Source organism: Montipora foliosa, chromosome 13 (assembly GCF_036669935.1).
Source record: "Montipora foliosa isolate CH-2021 chromosome 13, ASM3666993v2, whole genome shotgun sequence".
Classification (NCBI taxonomy): domain Eukaryota; kingdom Metazoa; phylum Cnidaria; class Anthozoa; order Scleractinia; family Acroporidae; genus Montipora; species Montipora foliosa.
Window position 1 is genome coordinate 25,836,739 of NC_090881.1, and position 22,500 is coordinate 25,859,238.

A 22,500-nucleotide genomic window follows, 5' to 3' on the forward strand; every position below is an offset into this window, starting at 1 on the left:
CATTGGCATCTTGCCGGTTCTGGGTTGGAACAAATATGAGCACTCCCCTCTGCACACAACTTGCAAAATGTCTTTCACGGAGGACCAAGGTTACATCATTATGGTGGCTGTTACCTGTTTTTTGATACCTCTATGCGTCATGGTTTACTGCTACTTCAGAGTTTTTCTCAAGGTTCGTCGTCATTATAAACAAATGCAACGATGGGGCCACAGCCGAACCGGCGAGCGAAATTTTCGACGTGAAACGAAAACAGCGCGTGTTGTCTTCACGGTGCTTTTCGTGTTTGTGGCTTGTTGGACGCCGTTCGTTTTTGTTTATGTCCTTCACGCCGTTTCCTCGATTGACTTATCACGGACTGTATTTCATTCCGTGACGCTCATCGCTGGTGTTCATTCATCCTGCAATCCCATCATCTACACTGTTATGAACGCAACCTTTCGAAACGATCTTTTACGCATGTGTCCTTGCGCACAATGTGGTATTCTTAAACGCTGCGGCTGCCACGACCGTGTTCAGCCATTCGACACAGAGACTGAACTTGATGAAGTGCAACATTAAAGTTGTGCGCTACCCGCTTACTACGAGCAAAAAAGCCATAAACGACGTCGTAACGGCAGCTGATTTTGTATAGGCTGTAATTAAATAGGCTCTAAAGGAACAGAGAACTGCTAATTGTACATATGTTATTGGAAGGAATGTATATATATATATATATATATATATATATATATATATATATATATATATGGGTTCAGGTTCATTCACACAAAAAAACAGACTACCCGTCCAACCCTTCATCAACACCTTGGTTGATCATTTTCAGAAAATATGAAATTTGAAATAATTGAAAAATCATTTCATTCAGCTCTTGCGAAATATAACTCGCAATTGATCAGTTCTCAGCAGTGCAGCGCAATTTTCATGGTCATTGGTTTCAATCCAGTTAATAGGGAGCTTAAGCAAGCGAGTTTTTGAGACGCGGACGGCAACTGGAAGTCAGCCGCTTCCTCTTTTAACTTGTCGTCACACAACCACATTTATATTGCTAAGTATCGTTTCTCCATTAGAGATGATTAGTATAAAAATCTGGGAGACACCACTGTCCTGGCACGCGAAATAGGGTGCAGAGATGGCGCAGTGGTGAGAGCACTCGCCTCCCACCAATGTGGCCCGGGTTCGATTCCCAGACTCGGCGTCATATGTGGGTTGAGTTTGTTGGTTCTCTACTCCGCACCGAGAGGTTTTCTCCGGGTACTCCGGTTTCCCCTCTCCTCAAAAAACCAACATTTGACTTGAGTTGTGTAAATTGTTAATTTCAATTTACAGTGTCCCTAATTAGTGCTTCAGCGCTAGAACGACTAGACACTTAAATAAAGTTCCTTTCCTTTTCCGGTTGCCGTCCGCGTCTCAAAAACGCGCGTGCTTAAGCTCCCTAATCTCTCTACTAACGGATTTCTCCGTTCAGTTCTTTACAGCTTTATGTGCACTCAGGATTAGCACAAACCTCGTTTCCTGGCACTTTCGCTAGCTTTTAAGTAATGATCTTTAATTTATTGCAAAGACCCCATTGCCCGTTTTGTATAACATCAACACAACATAAATGTATTTAATGACGTGTAAACGCCACTAGTAAAGAATACTGACTAAAACTAAGCGTGATATTCAGTAAGGGGAGTCAGTTGTGAAAGAAAACTGAGATTTTTATACTTTTGACCAATCCTGCATGTCGCTATATGTTTAAATGCCATAAAAATACGCCTACAAAATTAAGTTGTATTTATCATAAATCGTTGTTGATATATTTTCGTCCATGGGCTTTTAGAAAAACCATGAAGAGAGGATACAGTAGGAATGTTATGCCAAACAGGAGTTATGTGCCTAGTGTTTCCCAAGCCCTCCTGTTCTTGGACATGATAGTCCGGAACCTGAAATTAGCTTCATTTTTGTCCACCTCTTTTACTTTAGACGTCGCCTGGGGTTAAAGTTATTAATGTAATAATAATAATAATAATAATAATAATAATAATAATAATAATAATAATAATAATAATAATAATAATAATAATAATAATAATAATAATAATGATAATCATCGAGCGTTCTTTAGCTATCTCATGTATAGAACCAAATTCTATGCAACCTTTCTTGGTTTTCAATTCGTCAATTTACTTCATTTGAAACCCATAAAAGGTTCATTAACGATATGAATCTTTTTTTTCCCCACAGCATTAATATAAATCAAGATTACATATATTTTGTCCTTGGAACATTCTACGAGGCATGATAGATGATTCTGAAGTTCATTCTTATCACGAATCTAATAAAACTCAGAACGAGGGATCTAAACTACAAATACATAATAATTTCTGGGTGCATATCTTTTTTTTACCTGGTGCACCAGTTAAAGATAATAGGAATTCCTATTCCAGTCTTTCCTGCTGTTAGAACCTCTTGGCGTGATCTTCGTTCCCTCTGCATACGCCAAGTCTTCTGAGACACTTTGAGAGCTCCTTGTCGTGACTCTGGTCACACTCCTTTCATTCACATCGACCTCCTCGTTAATTTGCCCATCTCCGGAAGTACTGCTAACAGAGCTTCTTCTTTCACTTGAACTTCGTTGCTCACTAATTCGGGAACTAGTGCGAGTAACGACAAATGCAGTGGTACTTTCACTGTAGAACACATCATCCGGCGTTTGTGCCTCGTCCTCCACTTGCTTCGCCTGCACTTCGATTATTGGTTCTTCAAACGTGAAGTCCAGTGGATTGACGTCTTTGGGCACAGAATACGCAAATGCTTCGATCGAATGACTTTGCTGAATCGGTTGATCACTTTTGGGCTGAGCTGCTAGTTCCAAAGCAAGACTTGAGGTCATTCTGCCACGCCCTTGAATCTGGACTGGGTTATTTAACGGTTTTCGGTTGCGTCGCACCTCGAAACTTGTCTCATATGTCGGTTTAACATCCACTTTAGTGATCTCTGATCTGGCTTTGAGATCTTTGAGTTTCCTTTCACTGCGTTGTTGTTCTTCCTTTGCGACGAAGAGTTCCTTTTTCAACTTTTCAATCTCTAGTTCTAGTGCAGCACATTTCCGGTCCAGTACACTGGTCTTGTCATCCTTCTCGGCACAGCTCTTCTTCAATAAATCTAGTTCAGTCTTCATTGTTCTTAAATCCTTTTCGAAACGAATTATCTGTTCTTGCTTGCTAATGATATCCCTATTGGCCTTGTCAAGTTGATTCTGCAAGCTTTGGCTGTCCTTAGTTGTTCTTTGAAGCTCTAGCTCCAATTCAGAGACTTTACGCTGCGTTGAAACCAGGTCGTTGTTAGCATGTTTTAAGCTATCTGAGCTGTCCTTGTGAACGCTCTCTACCTTGTCCAGCTGAATTTTGACCGAGCGCAGCTCATGTTGAAGATTATTTTTCTCTTTATGAAGAGCATCTTTTTCGCTTTCCAGTTCGTCAGCTTTCAATTTCAGTGATTCAATCTCTGTGCGAAGCCCTTCTTCGATGGAGTACCTGGAATGTTTCTGTTGCCCAAGCTCAGACTTCAACTGGTCAAGCTCTCTTAGAAGCGCGTTAACTTCTTCGTTTTTGTCTTGCAGCTCACGTCTTAATGATTCCACCGCTTTGTCCATATTTATGACTTTGGTTCGGAATTGCTCAACGATTGTTTCCTTTTCAATTATCTCTCGTCTGAAAACTTCACTTCTGGTCTGAATCTCGGTTACTTGTCGCGAAACTTCTTTTGAAGCCTGGTCATTTTTGTTATGTGCGTCCGCCAACTGAAGTTTGAAACTCTCCTTCTCTCTGTTTGCGTCTGCCAACTGAGACTCTAACCTTGAAATCGAAGAGCGGAGGGAGTTGATTTCGTATTCCATATCTGATCTTTCCCTCAGAGTTGATTTGTTGTCGTCACCAAGTTCATTCATCTTGACTTCCAAATTGCTCATTTTATGCTCTAGGTCAGCGTTCCTCTCGCGGCTCATTTCATAGCTGGCCTCTAGCTCGGATATTCGTTTTTGGTAATTTATTATCTCTTCTTTAAGTTGTGTTGACTTGTACTCGGCATCATTGTAAGCGCTTTGTAGAAGCTCGAGTCTCTCACGAGTTAATTTCAACTCGTGCTCCAAACTTGAACTTTTCTTGTGTGCTTCTAATACTTCGTTCTGTAACTCATTTTCCCGATCTTTGCTTCTTCTTAGTGCTGCATCTGAGGAAGAACTCCGACCTAAAGTAGGCGTACTTTGCTTCTTTAGCATTTCGTAGTCCGCCTCCAATTTCAGTAGCCGTTTCTGTGTTTCATCTAGGTCATCTTTCAAGCTTCGTTTTTCATTCTCAACGGTGTTTAGCTGTGCCTCTAACTCAACGAGTTTCTTATCGAGCTTGTCCGCCTTGTTTTGAAGTCGGTTCCTCTCTGAAAGAAAGCTTTGATTTGCACTTTCAACACTGCTTATAGTCTTCTGCATGGACGCGATTTTGTCCTCTAACCGATGTTTTTCCTTCTCGAGTCCTTCGCAGCCGTCTTTCCACGTTATGATTGTCCGATTCAATCCCGACACTTCACGAGCCAAGCGCTCACATTCTTCTCGTAAGGCTTCCACCTCAAAGTCGTTTTCTGGTGTGGCCTCTAGGGTACTTTGTTCCACCACGGTGATGTTATCGCTCTGAAACCCGTTGAGGCTGTTCCTTAGTTCACCAAGCTCCACTTGCAGAGCCTGCAGTTCTGACTTAAGCCTTTCGTTTTCTTCTCTCATTAGCGAACCGGAAGTTTCAAGGTCTGTGTTCTGTAACTGTAGTTTTTGGTTCGCGTACTGCAAGTCCCTTTTTTCAGCAAAGGACTTTTCTAGGTCTGATCTGTTCGTCGTAAGATCTGTTTTTGTCTCATTAAGCTCATTGCACAGTGTGTCATAGTCCCCCTGCAAGCGATCTATGACATATTCCTTCTCTGTTAACCCTCTTTGCAACTCATCATTCCCTTGCTGAAGTTCCAACAATTTCTTTTGAAGCCTTGTGATTTCGTCCTTCAGATCTTCGTTCCGTGCCCGTGTTTCATCTAGGGTACCTCCGAGTTGAGCTTGTTGCTTGAGCTGGTCTTGAAGTTCTTCTTCCAAAGAATTAACCTTTGATTTAGTAGACTGGAGATCTCTTTGAGCATCGTTCTTTCTCTGCATGGCTGCATCAAGGGCTGTCTGAAGTTCCGAATTCTTTTTTTGGCTGTCCATGAGTTCTCTTTGTTTATCGTCGAAAGTGTCTTGAGCGTTGGACAAAGCAGCTTCTGTATCGGATAATATCTTTTGTCCTTCAAGTATATCATCATTCAGGGCGTGTATCTTCTCAGCATACGCGTTGTTAAATGCTTCTAAACGAGAGATCTTATTTTTGGCAACCTGCAGCTCTTGTTCTAGTGAGGTGACTTTCTTGTGCCAGGACAAAATCTCGTCTTTGTCAAACTGATCTCTCTCCTCCATGGCTTTTATAACGTCTTCTAGTTCTTTGATGCGACTGGTACGCCAGCCAACCTCATACTCAACGGACTCTTTTGCACGGTTACATTCACCGAAATCCTGTTCCATCTTAAGCAGTCTCTTTCGAATCAAATCTAGCTCATTCATAGTGTCTTCTTTTTCTTGGAAGACTTGTTGCAGTTGCGACTGAAGATCCACTACCTTTTTTTGTAACGAAGCGTCTGCTTTGATCCTGACTTTTTCACTTTCGATGCTGATATAATTGTTGTAAGTTTCCTGATATTTCTTTTGGATCACAGAATACTCGTTCTGAAGCTTTATCTTTTCTCGATTCAAAGAGTCTATTTTTCCTTTCAATTCGGCTATTACTTTCTTAAGCTGTGAGATTTCGTTCTTCAGGTCGTTTCGTTCATCTTCCAAAGCTTCGTTTCGTGTTTCCAAATGAGATATCCTACTGCTTGCTGACAAGAGTTCCATTTGCAACTTTTCAATCTCTTTTTTCGCCCCTTGATAGGAAGTTTTATATTCGGTCGCCGAGGTTCGGCAAGAAATATTTTCCTGTATCAACTTTTGATTGTCTCCTTGAACGGATCGCAACGTGTTTTCCGTGTTGCTTATTTTGGAGTCTCTTTCTCGAATGACCTGGTTAAGATCTGTTATCTCTTGATAACCTTTCTCAAAGTCTTCTTTGAAATACGATATCTTTGTTTTTAACGAAACGATTTCATTTTCAAAGGAACTGTTTGCTGACTTTAAGAAATCAATTTGCCCATTTTTATCGACGATTTCATTTCTGAGCGACTCCACAGTGGTTTTGTACTCGTTGGTCTTCTTCAGCATTATATCATGGTCTTCTTTCTTTCTGGACATGTTATTTAAGGCATCTTGTAGTTCGGTCTTCAAGTTAGCGTTCTCTTTCAATGCCTTCTGTATGTCTTCTTCCAAATTGGCTATTTTGTTGTTGTACTTGATCAAGTCATTGTGCATTTCTTCATTTTCAAGCAGAGTAGACTTGAGTCTCATATCGAGGTCTGTTATCTTCTTTTTTAGCGCGAAGGCATCACTATCACTGACATCTTTCTTCCTCAAGGCGTCGTTAATGGTCCCATGCATACTGGCCAGCTCGTCACGAGCTACATGAAGGTCCCTCTCTACAGCTTTCTTTTCGTTTCTCAGATCTTGAATTATTGCATCCTTAGCACCTACGTCTTTAGAATGCTTATCCCACAGTGTCTGGTACTCCACCAATTTCCTCTGCAGTCTAAGAAGTTCCTCGTCGTTTTTGTTCCGCTTGGAAAGCACTTCTTCCTTCTCAAGCTCCATTTTTGACCTGGCTTTTTGTTCTTTGTCCAGGAGCAGTTCTAGCTGAGTGATCTTAGCATTTGCATCATTAAGATCGTGATTGAGCACATCTATATCGTTCATCGCTCCTTCGTAACCCTCCTTCAAAGGTATCAACTCCTTTTGCGTGGCATACAAATCGTGCTCAAGTTCCGTTTTTTTCTCCTGAAGGGTTTCTATGCTTGATTCGAGCCTTGACAACTGCGAGTGTACAGCGAACAACTTCTCTTGAAGATCTTTTTCTCTGTCGTTGCCTTCCCTTAGTGCCAATTCTGTGTCGGTAAGTTTGCGTTTCGTAAATGCCAGATCCTCCTCAAGAAATTTTCTTTCTTCTTCCGAACCAAACGGGTTGCTCTCTAAAGTTTCGGCTCTTTGAACAGCGATGTTATAAGATTCTTCAACCTGTTTTCTTTTCGCCTGCATGTTAGCAAGATCAAGTTCTTTACGACGAAGAAGCCTTTTGGTTTCCTCCAGTTCCTCTTCGATAATAGCCTTCCTTTGTTTCAAGTCTTCCACTTGCCTGGTTTTGTTCTCTAGATCTGCTGTGAGTGTATCAATGTTTGCCTTGAGAGACGAGATTTCATTTTCCAAGGAAATATTCTCTTCCCTGTACTGCGCAGAAGAGTCCTTCCATTCATCGACCTTGTCTTTAAGTGAATCCTTCTCTCTGTTGAGATCAGCTAACTGTTGTTGAAGGTTGGAAATCTTGATCAAATTGGCTCTCGAATCCTCTTGAACTCTATCCCGTTCAAATGTGGTCTTCTGAATTCGACCTTCAGCGTCCTTCGCTCCATCTTGCAGTCGCAGAATCTCTTTCTGTAGACGCTCCTGTTCCTGTTTCAGTCGCTGAGAGTCTTCCCTGCTGACGTTCAAATTTCCTTTCAGCGACTGGACCTGTTCTTGAAGGTACTTCTTACTGGCCTTAAGTTGGTCCAGGTTTTCTTCCTTCTGGAGAATGTCTTTGCTCATCATTTCCACTGTTAATTTCTGCTCGATGAGTTGTTGATCCACTTTTAGGACTTCGTCACGATTGACAACAAATCTGTTGATAGCATCTTCAAGCTGTGCTTGTAGGGAAAGCTTCTCGCGGTACTCGTGTTCAAACTTCACCTCCAAATCCGAGAGTTTCGCACTCACGGCAATGAGTTCGTCTTTTAGTGCCTTCTTGTCTCTCTCTGCCCTGCTTCTTCCCTCTTCAGCATCGTGAACCTTCCTGTTTATTATATTTATTTCATGTTGAAGCTCGATACCTTGTTGTTGAGTTCGCTTAAATTCTCCTTCTACTTTGCTAATTTTAGCCTTCTGCACTTGTAACTGTTGTTTCAGGGAGTTCTCGCGGTCCTGGCTTTGTCTCAATGTGGCCTCAACTTCGTGATACTTATCCTCACTAGGTAAAACGCTTTTGTTCCCATCTTCTTTTTCCTTCTCAAGAGCCGATAAGGCCACCTCCATCTTGGATATTTCCATGTTCGAGTTTTGAGTTTGTTCCGTAAGAGCTGCAACACTATCTTCCAAATTCTCGTTCTTCCACTTGAGAGCCTCGAGATCTTTCTTTGCCTGTAAAAGTTCACTCTCTACCCCCGCTTTCGATGTTTTTATTCGCTCTAAAGCGTTTTCCTTGTCACGAAGATCCTTCCTTAAACCCTCCAGAATTCTTTCTTTTTCCCGAGCTTGGTTTTGTACGCCAAGTATTTCCTCCTTTGCTTTTCTGTTGGTTGCCAGCTGTTTCTCATACTCATTTTTGAAATGCCCCTTGTCTTTTGCAACATTTATAAGCTGAGTCTCCATAGATGTAATTTTGTGAGTGAAGGTGTTTATTTCTTGTTCCAAAGCTCCACGCCCGTCTTTATAGCTGTTGAGCTCTTTCTCCAAACTATCCACCTGATCCAGAGCAGAACTCAAACGCCATTCTAAATCTTTCTTTTCAGCCTCCAGTCCTTCACAGTTGACTCTTACGACGACGAGATCTTGTTTAGTGTTGTCGAAATCTTGTTCCAGTTGCCTTAACTCGGTATTTAGATCTTCAATTCCTTTGTCCTTCTTCGCTACCACTTTGTTCATGGTTTCGTTGATCTTTCTGTTTTCCATGACTTGACTCTCAAGTTTCATAATTTGTTCTTGGCACTGAATCAGCTTATTGTTTACATCTTTAAGCTGGTCTTTCAACTGCAGCTTTTGGCGTTGGATTATTTCTGCCTGAGACTCCAGTTTATTCGCACGGTTTCTGGCATTGTAAAGATCTTCCTCAGCCTTGTCTTTTAGTCTTAAAGCAGTGTTGATTTCGTTGTCCATGTCTTTCAACTTCTGGTCCACAGATAGTAATTTTTGATTCACTTCTGTGTTATCGTGCGTCAGCCGTTCGATTTCCAGATTTTGTATCGTGATCTTCCCTTCTGCCTCATCAAGTTCGTCTTCTAACTCCTCGTTGTCCTTTCTAGCAACTTGTAAACCAGCCTCTGCTTCAGCGATCTTCTTTCTGTAAGCGGACAGATCTTTCTCCAATTCACTGTTTCTTTTGCGTTCGATTTCAAGCTCACGCTGCGCACTTTTATCAGTGTTCTTCTTATATGTTGCCTCCAACGTCGCGATCTTCTTTAAAACGACGCTGTTTTCGACTTCGAGTTGATCGCTCTTTCTCTTGGCGGCATCATACAGTGAAGTGACCCTGTTCACCTCGTCAGCCAATCCGGTTGTTTGTTCTTGCAGTCTCCTCTTTTCACTTTCAGTGTCATCCACAAGTGACTTGTTATAACCTAGTTCACCTTTTAAGTCATCGTAGTCCTTTGTCAGGAACAGAATTTGTTCACGTAGCTGCTCGATGGTCGTTTCTTTGTCCGCACCGTCACGTCTGTAATCGTCCATCATACACTGAACTTCGACCAACTGTGTCTTGACAATGTCTACTTCTTCTACGTTTTTGCGGTTGTTCCCAGTGTGGTTTTCCAGTTCATTCTCCAGCCGCTTTATAGCTTTGTTTGCTTCAGCAAGGTTTCCCTCTAAGCGATCCACTTTCTTTGTTAACATCATCATCTGCTGCTGATTTTCTAATCTTTCTTGATCACAGGCCTTGTACGAAGCTTGCAACTCGGAAGCTTTCCGATAATATTCTTGCAGCTCCTCATTCAGGCGATCTTTCTCTTCATTGGAAATCAGGAGATCGGCCTCGAGATCCCGAATGTCTCTCTGAATCTGCAAATTCTCGTCATGAAGGCTCCTCTTCTCGTCCTCCAGAATTTCCATTTGAGTTTGTAGCTTGTTAATCTCTTCAAACAGTGGCTCAGTCTTTCCTTCCATTGCCTCTATATTGGTTCTCAGATCATTTATTATCCGATCCTTAGAGGCAACTTCTCTCTTGCACCACTCTGACGTTCTTTGATAATCAGCAGCACTGGCTTGTGCCGTGATTAAGTCCTTCCTTATCTTCGCTATCTTGCTCTTTTCCTCATCAAGTTCTGACTTCAGCTGCGCTTTGCTCTGACTGACGGTATCAAGCTGGCTTCCTAGTTTCGACAAATGCGTCTTCATTCCCGCCGAAGACATTTCAAGCTCTTCATTTTCTTGTTCATTTCTTTGCAGAGTTGTTTTCATCTCTGCAATTCTCCGTTCTGAATGTCCCAGTTGATTCTTTAAATCTTCGTTTTGTTGTGCTAGATTATCCAACTGTGATTCTAACTCACCGATTCGATCATTGGCTTGCTCGCACCTGTTCTGAAGTTCCTGTGCCTCATACAATGACTCTTGATAGTTCGCTTCTAACTGGTTATTCTTGTTCTGGAGAGAAAACAGGTTAGTTTCAAGGTCACCGATGCGCTTCCTTAACCTGTTTACGTGCTGTTCATTCTCGTTCGCTTTGTCGTTTGCCTTCTCACAGTTGTTCTCCAAGGACGGGATGCGCGCTTTTACTAATACCAATTCTTTTTCCATTTCATCCCTCTCAGTGTACAGCTTGTCATTAGCTTCAATAAGATCTTGAATTTTCCACTGAGCTTCGTGCAAGTCTCGTTCAAGACCTTCTTTCTGTTTGTCAAAAATGTCAGAGGTGAGTTGGTTCTTTGAGAAGTCTTGCTTCAGAGATTCGAGTTTCGCTTGCAGAGCCTTGTTGGAATTGTCAAGTTTTTGAAGCTGACTATTTTTGGCATTAAGTTCCTCTCGATAAATGTCCGTCTTCTTCTGACTCTCCAAGAAGTCCCTCTGCAGCAGATTATAAATTTCCTTGCCTTTCTTGTAATCGTCTCTGAGTCCTTCTAACTGACTCTTAAAATTGTCTCTCTGTCTGACAGCATTTTGCATCTGTGCCTCGAGTTTTGATGCTTTCATTGAGTTGATCTTAACATCCTTCTGCATATCTCTTTGCGCTCTATCATAATCAGCTTGTAGATCATTCAACTTGGTCTGCAGCGCCAACATCTCCTCCTGCAACTGTTCCTTCTCCTTATGAACAAACTCGTAGCTAGTTTCCCACTCTGTGACCTCTTGTCGTACTGCTACCAGTTCGTCACTTTCGACTTTTCCTCCAACTGATGATGGCAGAAGAGCTTGGCTGGAGGACAACTCTCGCCTCAAATCTTCGTTTTCTTTTTCAAGGGACGATTTCTCCTCTCGCAATTTTCGAATAATTTCCTTTTGAGAGTCGAGGTCTTTTTTCAAAGCGTCAAATTCCCATTCTTTTTCTGTAAGTTCTCGTTGAATTCGGATACGTTCGTCTTGGTGTTTTTTAGCATCCGCGCGTGAATCTTTTAATTGTTCCAGCATATGAACCTTCTGTTTTTGAAGATTCTCTATTTGCAAGCGCATCTTGTCCACCTGACAGCAAAAAACAATGTTTCGTGTGTCTGTATTATAATGTTGTTAGCCAAATTTAACCCAAATCTTTTGACAATAATTATGCAAATTGTAACTTGTTTGCGTAGAGAAACAATTGAAATCAGTTTAATGGTATAATTTCAACAAGTTAGGTAACGTTTTGATTTTTGTTCCTCGGTGCAAACAACAAAAAACAAAACATAATGCTATAAAATAATAGCTAGAAAAAGAGTAAAGTTTGTAAAAAGGCCCCATTGTGTTTTGGCTTACCCGTGCGGGTATTCTTCGAATTGCTAATTAGTTGAAATCGACAAAGTGTTTTAAAGGATAAAATACTATAGCTTGTTTAACGACATACTTGCAGCGAAGGTATAATTGTCTACTTTAATGAAGCAGAGACAAGTGGCCTCGCAAAGGAAACGTGTTTAAAATTATACGGACCAAATCGTGTTAACATCTTTTGCGCTGTTTTCAGATTTAGCGTTTATGTAAATTTACCCGCTAAATCTTCCAGTACCAACAGCAGCTATTTTTGCATAACTGCAGTGAAACTGAAATCATACCTCGCTCCTGTGCTCTTCTTTGATATTTTCCAACTCCAACTTGAACTTTCGATAAGCTGTTTCCAAATCGCTAAACGTTTCCCTGGCAGTTGCGATTTGTTTCATCGTCACATCTTCGCCCATTAACGCTAACGGCTCACTGCTCGTGCTGTACGATGAAGACACGGAGCTGTAGGTTTCCCCAAGGGACACTGTCCTACGACTCGTGTTTTCAGTTACGACTGATCGGGTTTCCATGTTGAAGGAGACCAAAAAATTAAACGGAAAGGTTTCAGCGGTTCCCCAGCTCGAGTTTTCGCGAGAGGATAGGAACCCCGACGCGCGCCGAACTTATTCCCGTCCACTAAGAAACTGTTTTCCCATGAAGTTTTCGTCCCTTGAGGTCTACCATCAAAATTACCAGCTGCTAAAAGTTTGGATCAAGAGCCAATTGGAAGCAAGCATTTTTTAAAGGGGACAAAGGCGTCTCGGGTAGTTTTTGTGTTTCAAAGGCTTAGCTGTCCAACCCACGGCTAAACACACGCCACGAGATAAAAACGCGTCATGAAAGCAAACTCACGCTGCCTATTTGGCTCATAAAATATGAAGGATGCATAAGCGAGTTGGCGAACATTCTTGAAAAATCACAGATTTACCACACCAAGGGTTTTGGCCAAAAGAGAACGTGTTTCTTTATTTAAGAGGGTTGCTTGTTTTTAACGTACATTTTCATTACAATAACTATCCTGTAGTGAACTTTCTCGAGTCAATGCGCATGAACAATAATAAAAACTTCAAAAGAATTACTAAATTAAAATTGGCTACCTTGCTGTCTTGTAATACTCGTGATATCACACGGTTTGTGTTTTTGCTGAATTGTAGCGAAACTACTCCTTTAGTTGGTGAACGAAAGAGCTGCCTGGCTAAAACCTGATTTTCTTTCTCAATCACACAGTGAAGTACGTTGCTATTTCAATATCGCTTCTCTGACAATACCTTGCAACTGAATTAATCCTTAAAACAGCGAAGAACAAGGGAATTTAAATTATCCGGGAGTGATATTATATTGAGTTTTTCTTAAACATGTTCCCTTTTCACGTAACATTACTAAACGATTGCTCACAAAAACCAGCTTTGTAACCTAGAATGAAATTATTATAGTTTCTGATTTCATAACAGCTGACATTTTGGTTAAACGAAAAAACGTATTTAGTCGTCATACTCCGATGTCCTGCGTTGTTGGTTTGAAATTGGGGAAAAAGTGATATGACCCGAATCTTGTTGAAAAACGACGCATTGAACATAGCTCTTAAAGAATCCCAGAAATGCAAAACTTTTGTAATCGCTCATTTCTTTTAGACACAGGCTATTGTATCGTGATTTCGTTGTGTAATGTTATACTTTTGTTCCTTTTGAACGGATTAATAACGATTTATTTCATCACTAAATGCAAGCATCTTCTTTTCGGTAATCACGACTTGGTGACCCCAGCTACACTTTTAATACATTCAGTCCTACTGCTAGAGTACTGAGTTAATGGTTGGATCAGAAAGTCACGCTGAGAGCCTTTTAATGACCTAATTAACGTCTTCAGTTAAAACAGTCGTTTTGCGATAAACGATCCGAAACGGTTCCAAGGGCGTTGTGTTCCTTTACAGAATCCCCACCGTGGAATTTTATTTGCGGCTAATGTTACTACTGTGTCGTGTGGTATGAAAATCGTTCACGGTAAGTTGGAAAAGACCAAACCGTCATGGATAACCGCGGGAAACTACTCTGTCACTTTTACAAACATTAGTCGAGGATAGCAATCAAATCTTGTATGAACCGGCTTTCCCCTTCCGCCACAAAAATGTTAACCAAGGGCTCATTATCGGATTCTGAAAGTATTATATACCTGTCGGGCGCATATATATATATAGGCCCATTTACACTACAGAGAAAAAAAAAAAACCGGTCCGGAGCCATTTCATAAAAACATGGAACGGCCGGATATAGTTTACGGGTCCGGACCCAGTTTTTTCTGAAGTGTAAATACCTCTTACTAACCGAGTTCGATGTCCGTACTGTAAGTTACGGACCGAGTTTTTTCCCGTTGATTTATGGCCCAAGCGCGAAGCGCGCGGACCATAAATCAACGGGAAAAAACGAGGATCCGTAACTTACAGTACGGACCGAGAAAACGAGATTAGTAAGATATTTATTATATCTCTGAGGTTAACCGGCGCGCGGGCAAGGAAACTAGTCAAAGTGAAGCGGAAGGTTCAACTGCCACAAAGAATGCCGTGCCAAAATCCCAAAAACTAAATCTTCTTGGCTGTTAAGTTTGAAATAGTTGCTTGCAAGATTCAAACAGTTTTCAGTACAAGTTCATGCAACAGAAATGACATGAAAAACTCGCTAGATGATGTTTTGTCGAAATTTTAAATTTAGCGGACTGTACAGTGGGCCGTACTGTAGAAGACGGCCCGCTAATTTAGCCAATTACAGCGCGTGTACTATCTGAGAGATATAATAAATGGGTCTTAATGATCTCTGTTCTTGACAAAGCAGAAACTGTTTGAAAAACCAAATAATGCTGGTCTTTCGTACCAACTGTTTGAATTACTATGGTTATTACTGAATTTGCACTGTAAAGTTTGCGTGAAACAAATGGGAGTTTGAATAAATCACAAGGCTAGAAGAATCAGGGAAATAGCTCCTTGCAAGGTTTAAAAGTTGATTGTAAAGATGATATGGCGCACGGAGCAAAATATTTCGTTAACTAAATCGAGTTTGACCTTAAGGTTTCGTATCACAGGATTCTGCGAAAAAATATGAGCTGGCGGCATTTTCTGTTTGTTTCTACTCGGCTTAACAAATGATAGCCTGGCCAACACCCTAAAAATACTAGATTCCAAAGAAATTACATGCATCCGGGTCATAAGCGCAGGAAAATACGAGCGAACACAAATATTTGGGACTGATTTGTTTGGCAAGGAGAAGAGATGTCATTTTGATCCGCCACCAGTTAATAGAAATAGGAAAAAGGAGCTGGTGAGAGATGTTACAAGAGAGACAATAATTTGTCAGTTCCGTTAAATCTATTTTGGCTAACAATTTAACAAAGTCCGTTTTGTCGCGGCATTTTGTGCGTATACCGGGTATACATTTGCGAGGAATCAATTATTTACTATGAATACTATGCAAATAAGAACTGTCTCTACCGGGTTATTTTAAGTCTGTGTCAGCTGTAGGAGCATACAATAACTCAGATATTCTCCGCACTGACTTTGCTCATAATTTACTGACGCAAAATATGAAGGAACAGACCAAAGTGAGTGTATTTTATTTAAACGGTAAAATAAGCAACTATAGATTATCCGTAAAATTGAAGTCTTGGTCGTATATGTAAAGGTTTTCTTTCAAGACATACTCAAGTTTCAGCTCAACACCTTAATTTAAATTCTATGTATACTGATGATTTTCTTTCGGCCTCGGGGACTGCGGCGGTTTGTAGTCGCGCTTATACAACGCCATCAAATTAATTTACCAAAAGAATTCCTGCCGAGTTTTAATGTCGAAATTTCAGTATAGCATTGGCGAATTTGCAGGGAATCCTGAAACATTATCCTTTAGGTACAAAATGGAAACTGTTTTTTTTGTGGTTGGCAAAATGAAATCTTGATACTAATTTTTCTCATTTATCATACGACTTTAATACTCCTGCTTTCATATTCCAAAGGAAATTATTTTGAAACGCTCTGCTAACAGTAATTGAAATTGCAGTTCTTAATGGAGTTTGCTCCAGGTTGAAATAAAAATTTTGCGACAAATCACGATATTAATCATGAAAACACATTGCGAAAACCTTGTTTGAGATGAAAGTTGTTCAAATATTTATCAACGCAGCAAAAACGGAGCCTTGAACATTTTTGTATTTCTTTCAGTTTACTTTCGTGTGTTTTGATTTTTTTGACAGAATAGACGCTAGATGAAAACAAATATATCCTCCAAATATTTCATTCTTATGCGCTATATTAAAAAACATAGAAGTGATCCACAAACAGAACTGGAAAAATCCACCACCATAAAGCCAAAGCATGATTTATTTTCAAATTTAAGTTCTACTGGAACTTCGAGTCGACGTTTTTATTCATATTTTTAAAAGTTTGTTTTTACTTCTTTTGCGCCCACTCTTATAGAAATGTAGGTGACAGGCAACCAATTTGCTGTTCAAAAAGCCCATGGCAAGGTTTCCAGTTTCATGTTAAATATTTCGACAGACGTGCATATAATTCAAAATTATATTCGCTTAGCTCATGTAACACCTGCTGATAAAAATCATAATAGCACCGTTTGGCGATTGCTCATTGGCGGAAATGGATTTAAGCTATAATCTCTGGAAATTATCACAAACAATTGAACAAGGTAAAAAATTAAGGAGAATAGGAAGACCAATAGATCGTTGGTAAAAGGAAAATTACTCAATGTTTTTTTTTCTAATGTCAGAATGGCTACCTTCGGACACATATTGCACCAGAAACCCATAAGAGTTGAAAGGTGTAACGTGCGTTCACAGCTTCCGAATATTCAGTGCCAACTGATTGGTTGAATGTTTCAGTGCTAAGTACCATATTTGGAAACCCCTCGCTCTTGTTGTTCCAAATATGGTACTTGGCAAATTGAATATTCAGAAGCCTGTTTCCCAGCACACAAGGGGCCGTTACACGTTTCAACCCTTATGGGTTTCTGATTGCACTTGATACCATCCCCGCCATGTGAAAAAACAGCATTCCTGCACGAGATTTTCTACTAGAGTATTAACAATATTTGCCATCAAACAAATAATGAATACCAAAAACTAATAGATCGCAAGAAGAAAAGATAGTTTTTTAATCCTTTGCTTCGTATCCAAACAGCTTTGCTGCGCAGCTTTTGCTTCTTGTTGGAACTGATTATGACGAAATTGAGTTGCAATTGGTTAGTTTCGTGTTCTCACGGTTAGACTGGACCGGGCATGAAACGGAGGCTTATGTCAAAGGGTAATTTGCATATCCTTTGTCAGTTTTAACAAAAATAGATTCAAGTTTCCTTTTTTGAAGACCGAAACTCCCACTCTGTTATTTTTCTTTTCACAATTTTAACAATAATTTTGGTCTATTATACTTTGCACGCTTTATTCTGACTAACACGCTAAATGTCGAGAAACATGTGATTTGATTACGTTTTACAACACCCAGTAATTCGGCCATTTCAATAGCGAGACTGCACCATTTCGACAATATTTCAGTCCAAGCCTAGCCAATGGCCTGCCTCCCACGAGGCTCCTAGAGCTCAGTGGTAGAGCATCCGAACTAGAGATCGGAAGAAGTCGACTCGTGCGAAGAACTCGGATTTTTCCGAGTATATCCGAGTCACCATTGAAAACATTTATCTCTTCATCCTTCGTATTATTCATAGGCATTTTGTAACTCGATGTGTCGATTATTTACATATCAGGTTATGACACTATTATAAACTAACCTATTATTTCCCCTGCTGATCAGCCTTGGTTACATTTTCAGTCGTTTCAACCACAAAAAATACAAACCTGACCTCTTTATTCCGCTGCTGCGATTTAGTCTTGGAAGATGAGCAAGGACAGCCCACAGTACAACTGAACAAACAGTCAACTTCCTCATCTACAGTCTCGAAACGCAGTTTATTTAACGATATAATGCAACGCTTTTTAACATCACCTCTCCGTGAGAGGTGTTGACTGTGGTTAGTGGTTGTCAAATAAGTCCGGCTCGCTTTTATTTGTCATCATTTATGAGAATTGTGCCTCATCACTGTCAGTGTAATATCCGCATGGCAATATTTCCCTCTTTGTTGTCTTTTAGGTTTGCTAGGTTCAAAATTGAAGCTACCGTCACAATATTCTGTTCCGTGTCTTATTCATTAAATTAAACTGCTGTTTGTACAGTACACGACTGTTCAATTCAATGATGAAATAGCAATCATTTCAGTCAAGAATCGATTGCTGAATGGCTAGCTGTGTCATTTGTCAGTCTCAGATAAATAAAAAGTTTTCCCTTTCCTGGATATCCGGAGAATAAAGCAAATACTAAAAGGAGATTACAGCTGTTGTCTTGTTTCTAAGCAATGGAAATTTCTCCAAAATTAATCCTCACTCAATGGTTGGCAAAAATAGGAACGTGTCAACCGACCCTTATTTTGTAACATTAGGTTAACTAAAGAAACTTGCAAGTTTACGATAACATTGCCAAAATGGCGGATGCGCGAAAACTTTGGGCAAGGTTAATAGAGGAGGTAAGAGGGCTCGATCCTTTTGGGATAAAAAATTGTGGTTGTTTTCAATCTCCGCTCTTTCTCTCGTCGTTTTCTTTTTAGTGTGGTCATTTCAAAACTTAGCAACACATTTAGGCAATGCAAGTCGTCGATGACTTCTTTCCAAAGCTACACCATGGTGGAAACAATTAAGTAAGAACCTAACTTGAAAGTTCCTGTCAGGTTAAGATTTTTCTTAACGCCTTTAACTCATGAAAAGCATCGTAGCTCACAATTTTATCAAATAGACTCAGAACAAAATCAAAGAACGCATTCTTGACGTAGTATTGAAGAAGATCAAGGTTTGTATTTACCAAGACTTAAGTCATTTCAGCGGACAATATGTGCATAATTTCTTTGAATAATGACCACACCAAAAGCAACGTGTACCTTTTCCTTGGGAATAAAGAACCTATTCAAGACCTGAACTTCACAGTTAACATCTACATATACTATGAAACTTTCCAAGCCACCTCGAACCTGTTTTATAACGTTTTTTTCGATACGTAAAAAAACATTGAACAATTTAACGATAACATCACTTCAGTTGGAAAACACGAAGTGTATTTACATTTCACTCGTGGTCATGAGAAACTTTTGAATTCGGGATCTGATGAGATTTTCTTCACACATTGTTCTGGCTAATAATTTGCGACCGGTGGCGAAAATGAGACACTAAATGGAACGCAAACTGTGAGACTTTCACTTATTAAGATGTCGGTTTGCGCAACGTGTAGGAGACGGCGCACTAGATTACTGCGCCTTTCAATAACATGCGGAGGTCAACCGACAAATGCGTTTTTCGCTACCGTCAATCAAATGTTCAGCGGCCCCTCCAAGCTTCCGACTACTGTCGAGCGTGCAGTGATCAAATAACGCTCGACAATAGTCGGAAGCTGGGAGGAGCCGCCGAACATTTGATTGACGGTAGCAAAAAACGCATTTCTCGATTGAGCTTTGAATTTTAGAGTCCGCATGTTATTTAAAGGCGCAGTAAATGACTGAATTTCTGTACTTCAATCGCTTTTCCTGAAAGATGTAATCAAGAACTGTACATTTCAAAATGTTCAAGTTAAACACATACTAGTGAAGACTTACATCAGTTATATTCCTTCAGTTAGGGCCAAATGAGAAACTCTAAGAACACAACCAAAACTGATCAAAGGTCACTAACTGTTATGTCTCTTTTGAATTGTTTTGAGATCACTTGCACTAAAGAATGAATAACGCATGCATATTTCATTGAATTATTTTTTACTAACTTCCACGAAGTGATCACCAAACGAGCGGTAAACGTGTCACTGCAAGCAGCTGCAAAGCATGAGGGACCAATTTTCTACGCATGCGTGTTTTGATGTCATGTGATTTCCTTAAGTATGTCTTTCCACCATGCAAGCTGCCCACAGTCCCCTACCCGGCTAAAAAGTTCTACCGAAAGGTAAGCTTGCTCTTTGTTGGTTCGGAGAGTCTCGATTCTTCAGTGTTATCCACATCGAACGGTTGAAAAAGAGTACTATAATATGTTCCAACAACGACAAATTTCAAACTAAAAAAAAAATACAGCTGATCTCGAAAGAAATCCTCGGTGGTCTAATCCATCACCACGTTCCTCTCTTTATCGATTTGGCTAGGATTTACTTACCCTAGTCACACACCAGTAACATTTAGAAGAGAGTTGCACGAACACTGAGAGACCTGACATCTTCAACAAGGCCGTGACGAGCTAGTTACTTACGTGTGGCGACATTTTGCTATACGAGGATTAACAAGAATACAAATTCAATACGAACTTGGGAACACCGTAAACTCTATTCTCAGTAACTTCCTCGTGACATGATGAGTGAAAGATGAGATCACATTCGATTCGGTCAAACGGAAATTACTTCAGTGACGTTTGATGATATCCAAATGGGCATCCGAGATTTCAAAGGCTCTTTGAAAGGCTGTCTTTTAGGGGCACGCTCCATTGTACAATGGCTGGCATAATCACTGAGATTCGCAAACTTTCCGCGAGAGAAAGGCCTGTCCCTAAGCGTGCAAGGTCAGCAAAGGTGAGTGTGTATCCGTTAACATCCTCAAGTAAGCACGCTTGATATTTGCCCAAATTGCTTTGTCCTAAAACTGTCAAAACAAAACCAATTACCCGAATTACGATGTTTGAACTTAAAGTTAACAAAAAATAAGAAATGTAAACGTGAAAAGAGGTGTGTCTAGCCCTAGGATGGTCTTTGATAAAGCCGGTTTCTTTGAGTGTTTCTACAAACTGTTTACTTCAAAGCACCGGTTCTGGATATCCCATTTGAAGGGACGAAACTGCTAACTTAGTCTGGTTGTATTTTCTAATTGATATAGAATATTTTAAAGCAACCAAATTCGAAAGATAACAAATACTGTGGTGTGGCTTTCTGATAATCTTTTCCCACTGTGTAGTAAAGTGGATCAAACGTGTACGCACTTCTTTAATTTAAGCGGATAGTTACTGATACAGTTTACGTAATTTAGTTGAAGACTTTTTGATTGTCACGCTTTCGGTTTATTCAAGGTACAGTTGACCGAGCGTTCAAGCTATTTTGTCGCTTGGCTTTGAATCAATGTCAAGCTAATTTTAGCTCGCTTCAGTTGATTTCATCAAACAAACAAACATGATGTCGCAAGATTCACGTTAGATAACCTTTGGAACTATGTTCTTAAGATCCAAAGTTATCACATAAACACATACCTCTCCAGTTCGAGGACCAGTTTTCATTTACTATTTGATCCAAAACCCAGTTTAATTGTAGTATTTAATGTTTGATCACGACACATCGACGTTATCATATTGTACATGTACTGTTGTATCAAATTTCTAAAAATGATGGAAAGTAGACATCTGTTTCGTGCGTGAGTGACTGATTAGTTAAGTCGAGGCCTTTTGGCCTCTCCTTTAATTCCGTATTCTCAAATTTCTCAAAAGTTGTGAAACGAGTGTCACAGCGTATCTATCGATTTGTTGATGAATGGAAAACCTTGAGAAATATTACGTGTTTTGATGAACGGAAGCCGTTCTGATAAATTTTAGGGAGAAACTTGTTCATTACGAGCTATGGAGACTCGTTCAGTACCGTAGGCTTGATACTACTTTTCGGAATTCAGGCATTGTGAAATCGCGATAAGACAGTTTGCGAAGGCAACAATTTGTTATTGCTACTAAAATGCGACGGTCGTCAAGAGCTCCAAAGAGCAAACATCCATTTTTCAGTATTTTACCACGAGTATCATTTGGGAAAAAGTCGAAACGTTGGGCTCAAGAGGTTTATGTTTTTCCGCAGAGTCGAGCAGTGTCAGAGACCAACTTATTGATTCATCTCAATCGCATATTGGATGCATATGACGCAGAACTCAAGAACGAAGCACTGATTGCGGAAAACACAACTCTCAAGAACACCAAAATCATTCATCGACTCGACAGGAAAGACAGACATCAAGATGTTCAAGACGCTTGTCAAATACACGATTTGTCGCTCAGGGAATCGTTTCTACAAAGTTGCGAACAACTCGGCATTCCGCCACTAGCGATGACATACTTCCTCGACAGGATAACATCCGGGGATTCCGAACTGATAATGAGAAATCTTGGGATAGGTCCCACGGGCGCTGTAGCTGTGGCCGAGGCATTGGCGCGAAATGCCTCAGTCAAGAGACTGGATATTTCTCTGAATGATATTCAAGACAAAGGGGCAATTGCTGTCGCGAAGCTACTCGAGGTAAACAGTAATATCGTGAACGTCAGTCTGTCCGAAAATAAGATTGGAAAAGATGGCGCTGAAGCACTTGGAAACATGTTAACTGTGAACGACAGTTTGCTAAGAATTGATATTTCTAGGAATCAGTTAACAGACGAGGATATTCAATTCTTTAGTAGCGTTTTGCAGACAGAGGACTCTCTTACCTCACTAGACGTAAGTCACAACTCCTTAGGAATCACTGGGGGAGAGTATTTGGGCGAAATGGTTGCGCTGAATAGTTCTTTGCGTGAATTAAACTTAGGATGGAAT

At 40.3% G+C, this 22,500-nt stretch overlaps 3 protein-coding genes across 5 annotated transcripts in view; 2 read left to right on the forward strand and 1 right to left on the reverse strand.

The window, feature by feature from the left end:
• LOC137982870 (histamine H2 receptor-like) overlaps positions 1-1,059 on the forward strand; it is a 2,701-nt gene extending 1,642 nt beyond the window's left edge. Inside the window, exon 2 of the mRNA XM_068830035.1 lies at positions 1-1,059. This exon is cut by the window's left edge and continues 90 nt beyond it. Coding sequence (XP_068686136.1) covers positions 1-559 — 559 coding nt within the window. The 3' untranslated portion in view covers positions 560-1,059.
• A 459-nt stretch (positions 1,060-1,518) lies between these two features.
• Positions 1,519-12,546, reverse strand: LOC137982869 (uncharacterized). Its single transcript, XM_068830034.1, has 2 exons — positions 12,176-12,546; positions 1,519-11,612 (listed from the first exon to the last, which is right to left on the reverse strand). The coding sequence occupies exons 1-2, from the start codon at positions 12,410-12,412 to the stop codon at positions 2,403-2,405; spliced, it is 9,447 nt and encodes a 3,148-aa protein (XP_068686135.1). The 5' UTR covers positions 12,413-12,546; the 3' UTR covers positions 1,519-2,402.
• Positions 12,547-15,348: 2,802 nt separating this feature from the next.
• Positions 15,349-22,500, forward strand: part of LOC137983065 (leucine-rich repeat-containing protein 74B-like) — an 8,613-nt gene continuing 1,461 nt past the window's right edge. Inside the window, exons 1-2 of one of the 3 annotated variants that reach the window (XM_068830242.1) lie at positions 15,349-15,470; positions 21,775-22,500. The exon at positions 21,775-22,500 is cut by the window's right edge and continues 1,461 nt beyond it. In XM_068830242.1, coding sequence (XP_068686343.1) covers positions 15,453-15,470; positions 21,775-22,500 — 744 coding nt within the window. In that variant the 5' untranslated portion in view covers positions 15,349-15,452. Of the gene's footprint in view, positions 15,471-17,748; positions 20,518-21,774 lie in introns of those variants that run through there. The other 2 variants (XM_068830240.1, XM_068830241.1) reach the window with 2 other exon arrangements.

What these genes read in the sequence shown, in the direction of transcription:
- LOC137982869 (XM_068830034.1), bottom strand. Translation starts at nt 12,412, where the DNA reads ATGGAAACCCGATCAGTCGTAACTGAAAACACGAGTCGTAGGACAGTG. An exon ending in AAGAAGAGCACAGGAGCGAG is followed by an intron (nt 11,613 to 12,175) that starts GTATGATTTCAG and finishes TTTTGCTGTCAG; the next exon opens with GTGGACAAGATGCGCTTGCA.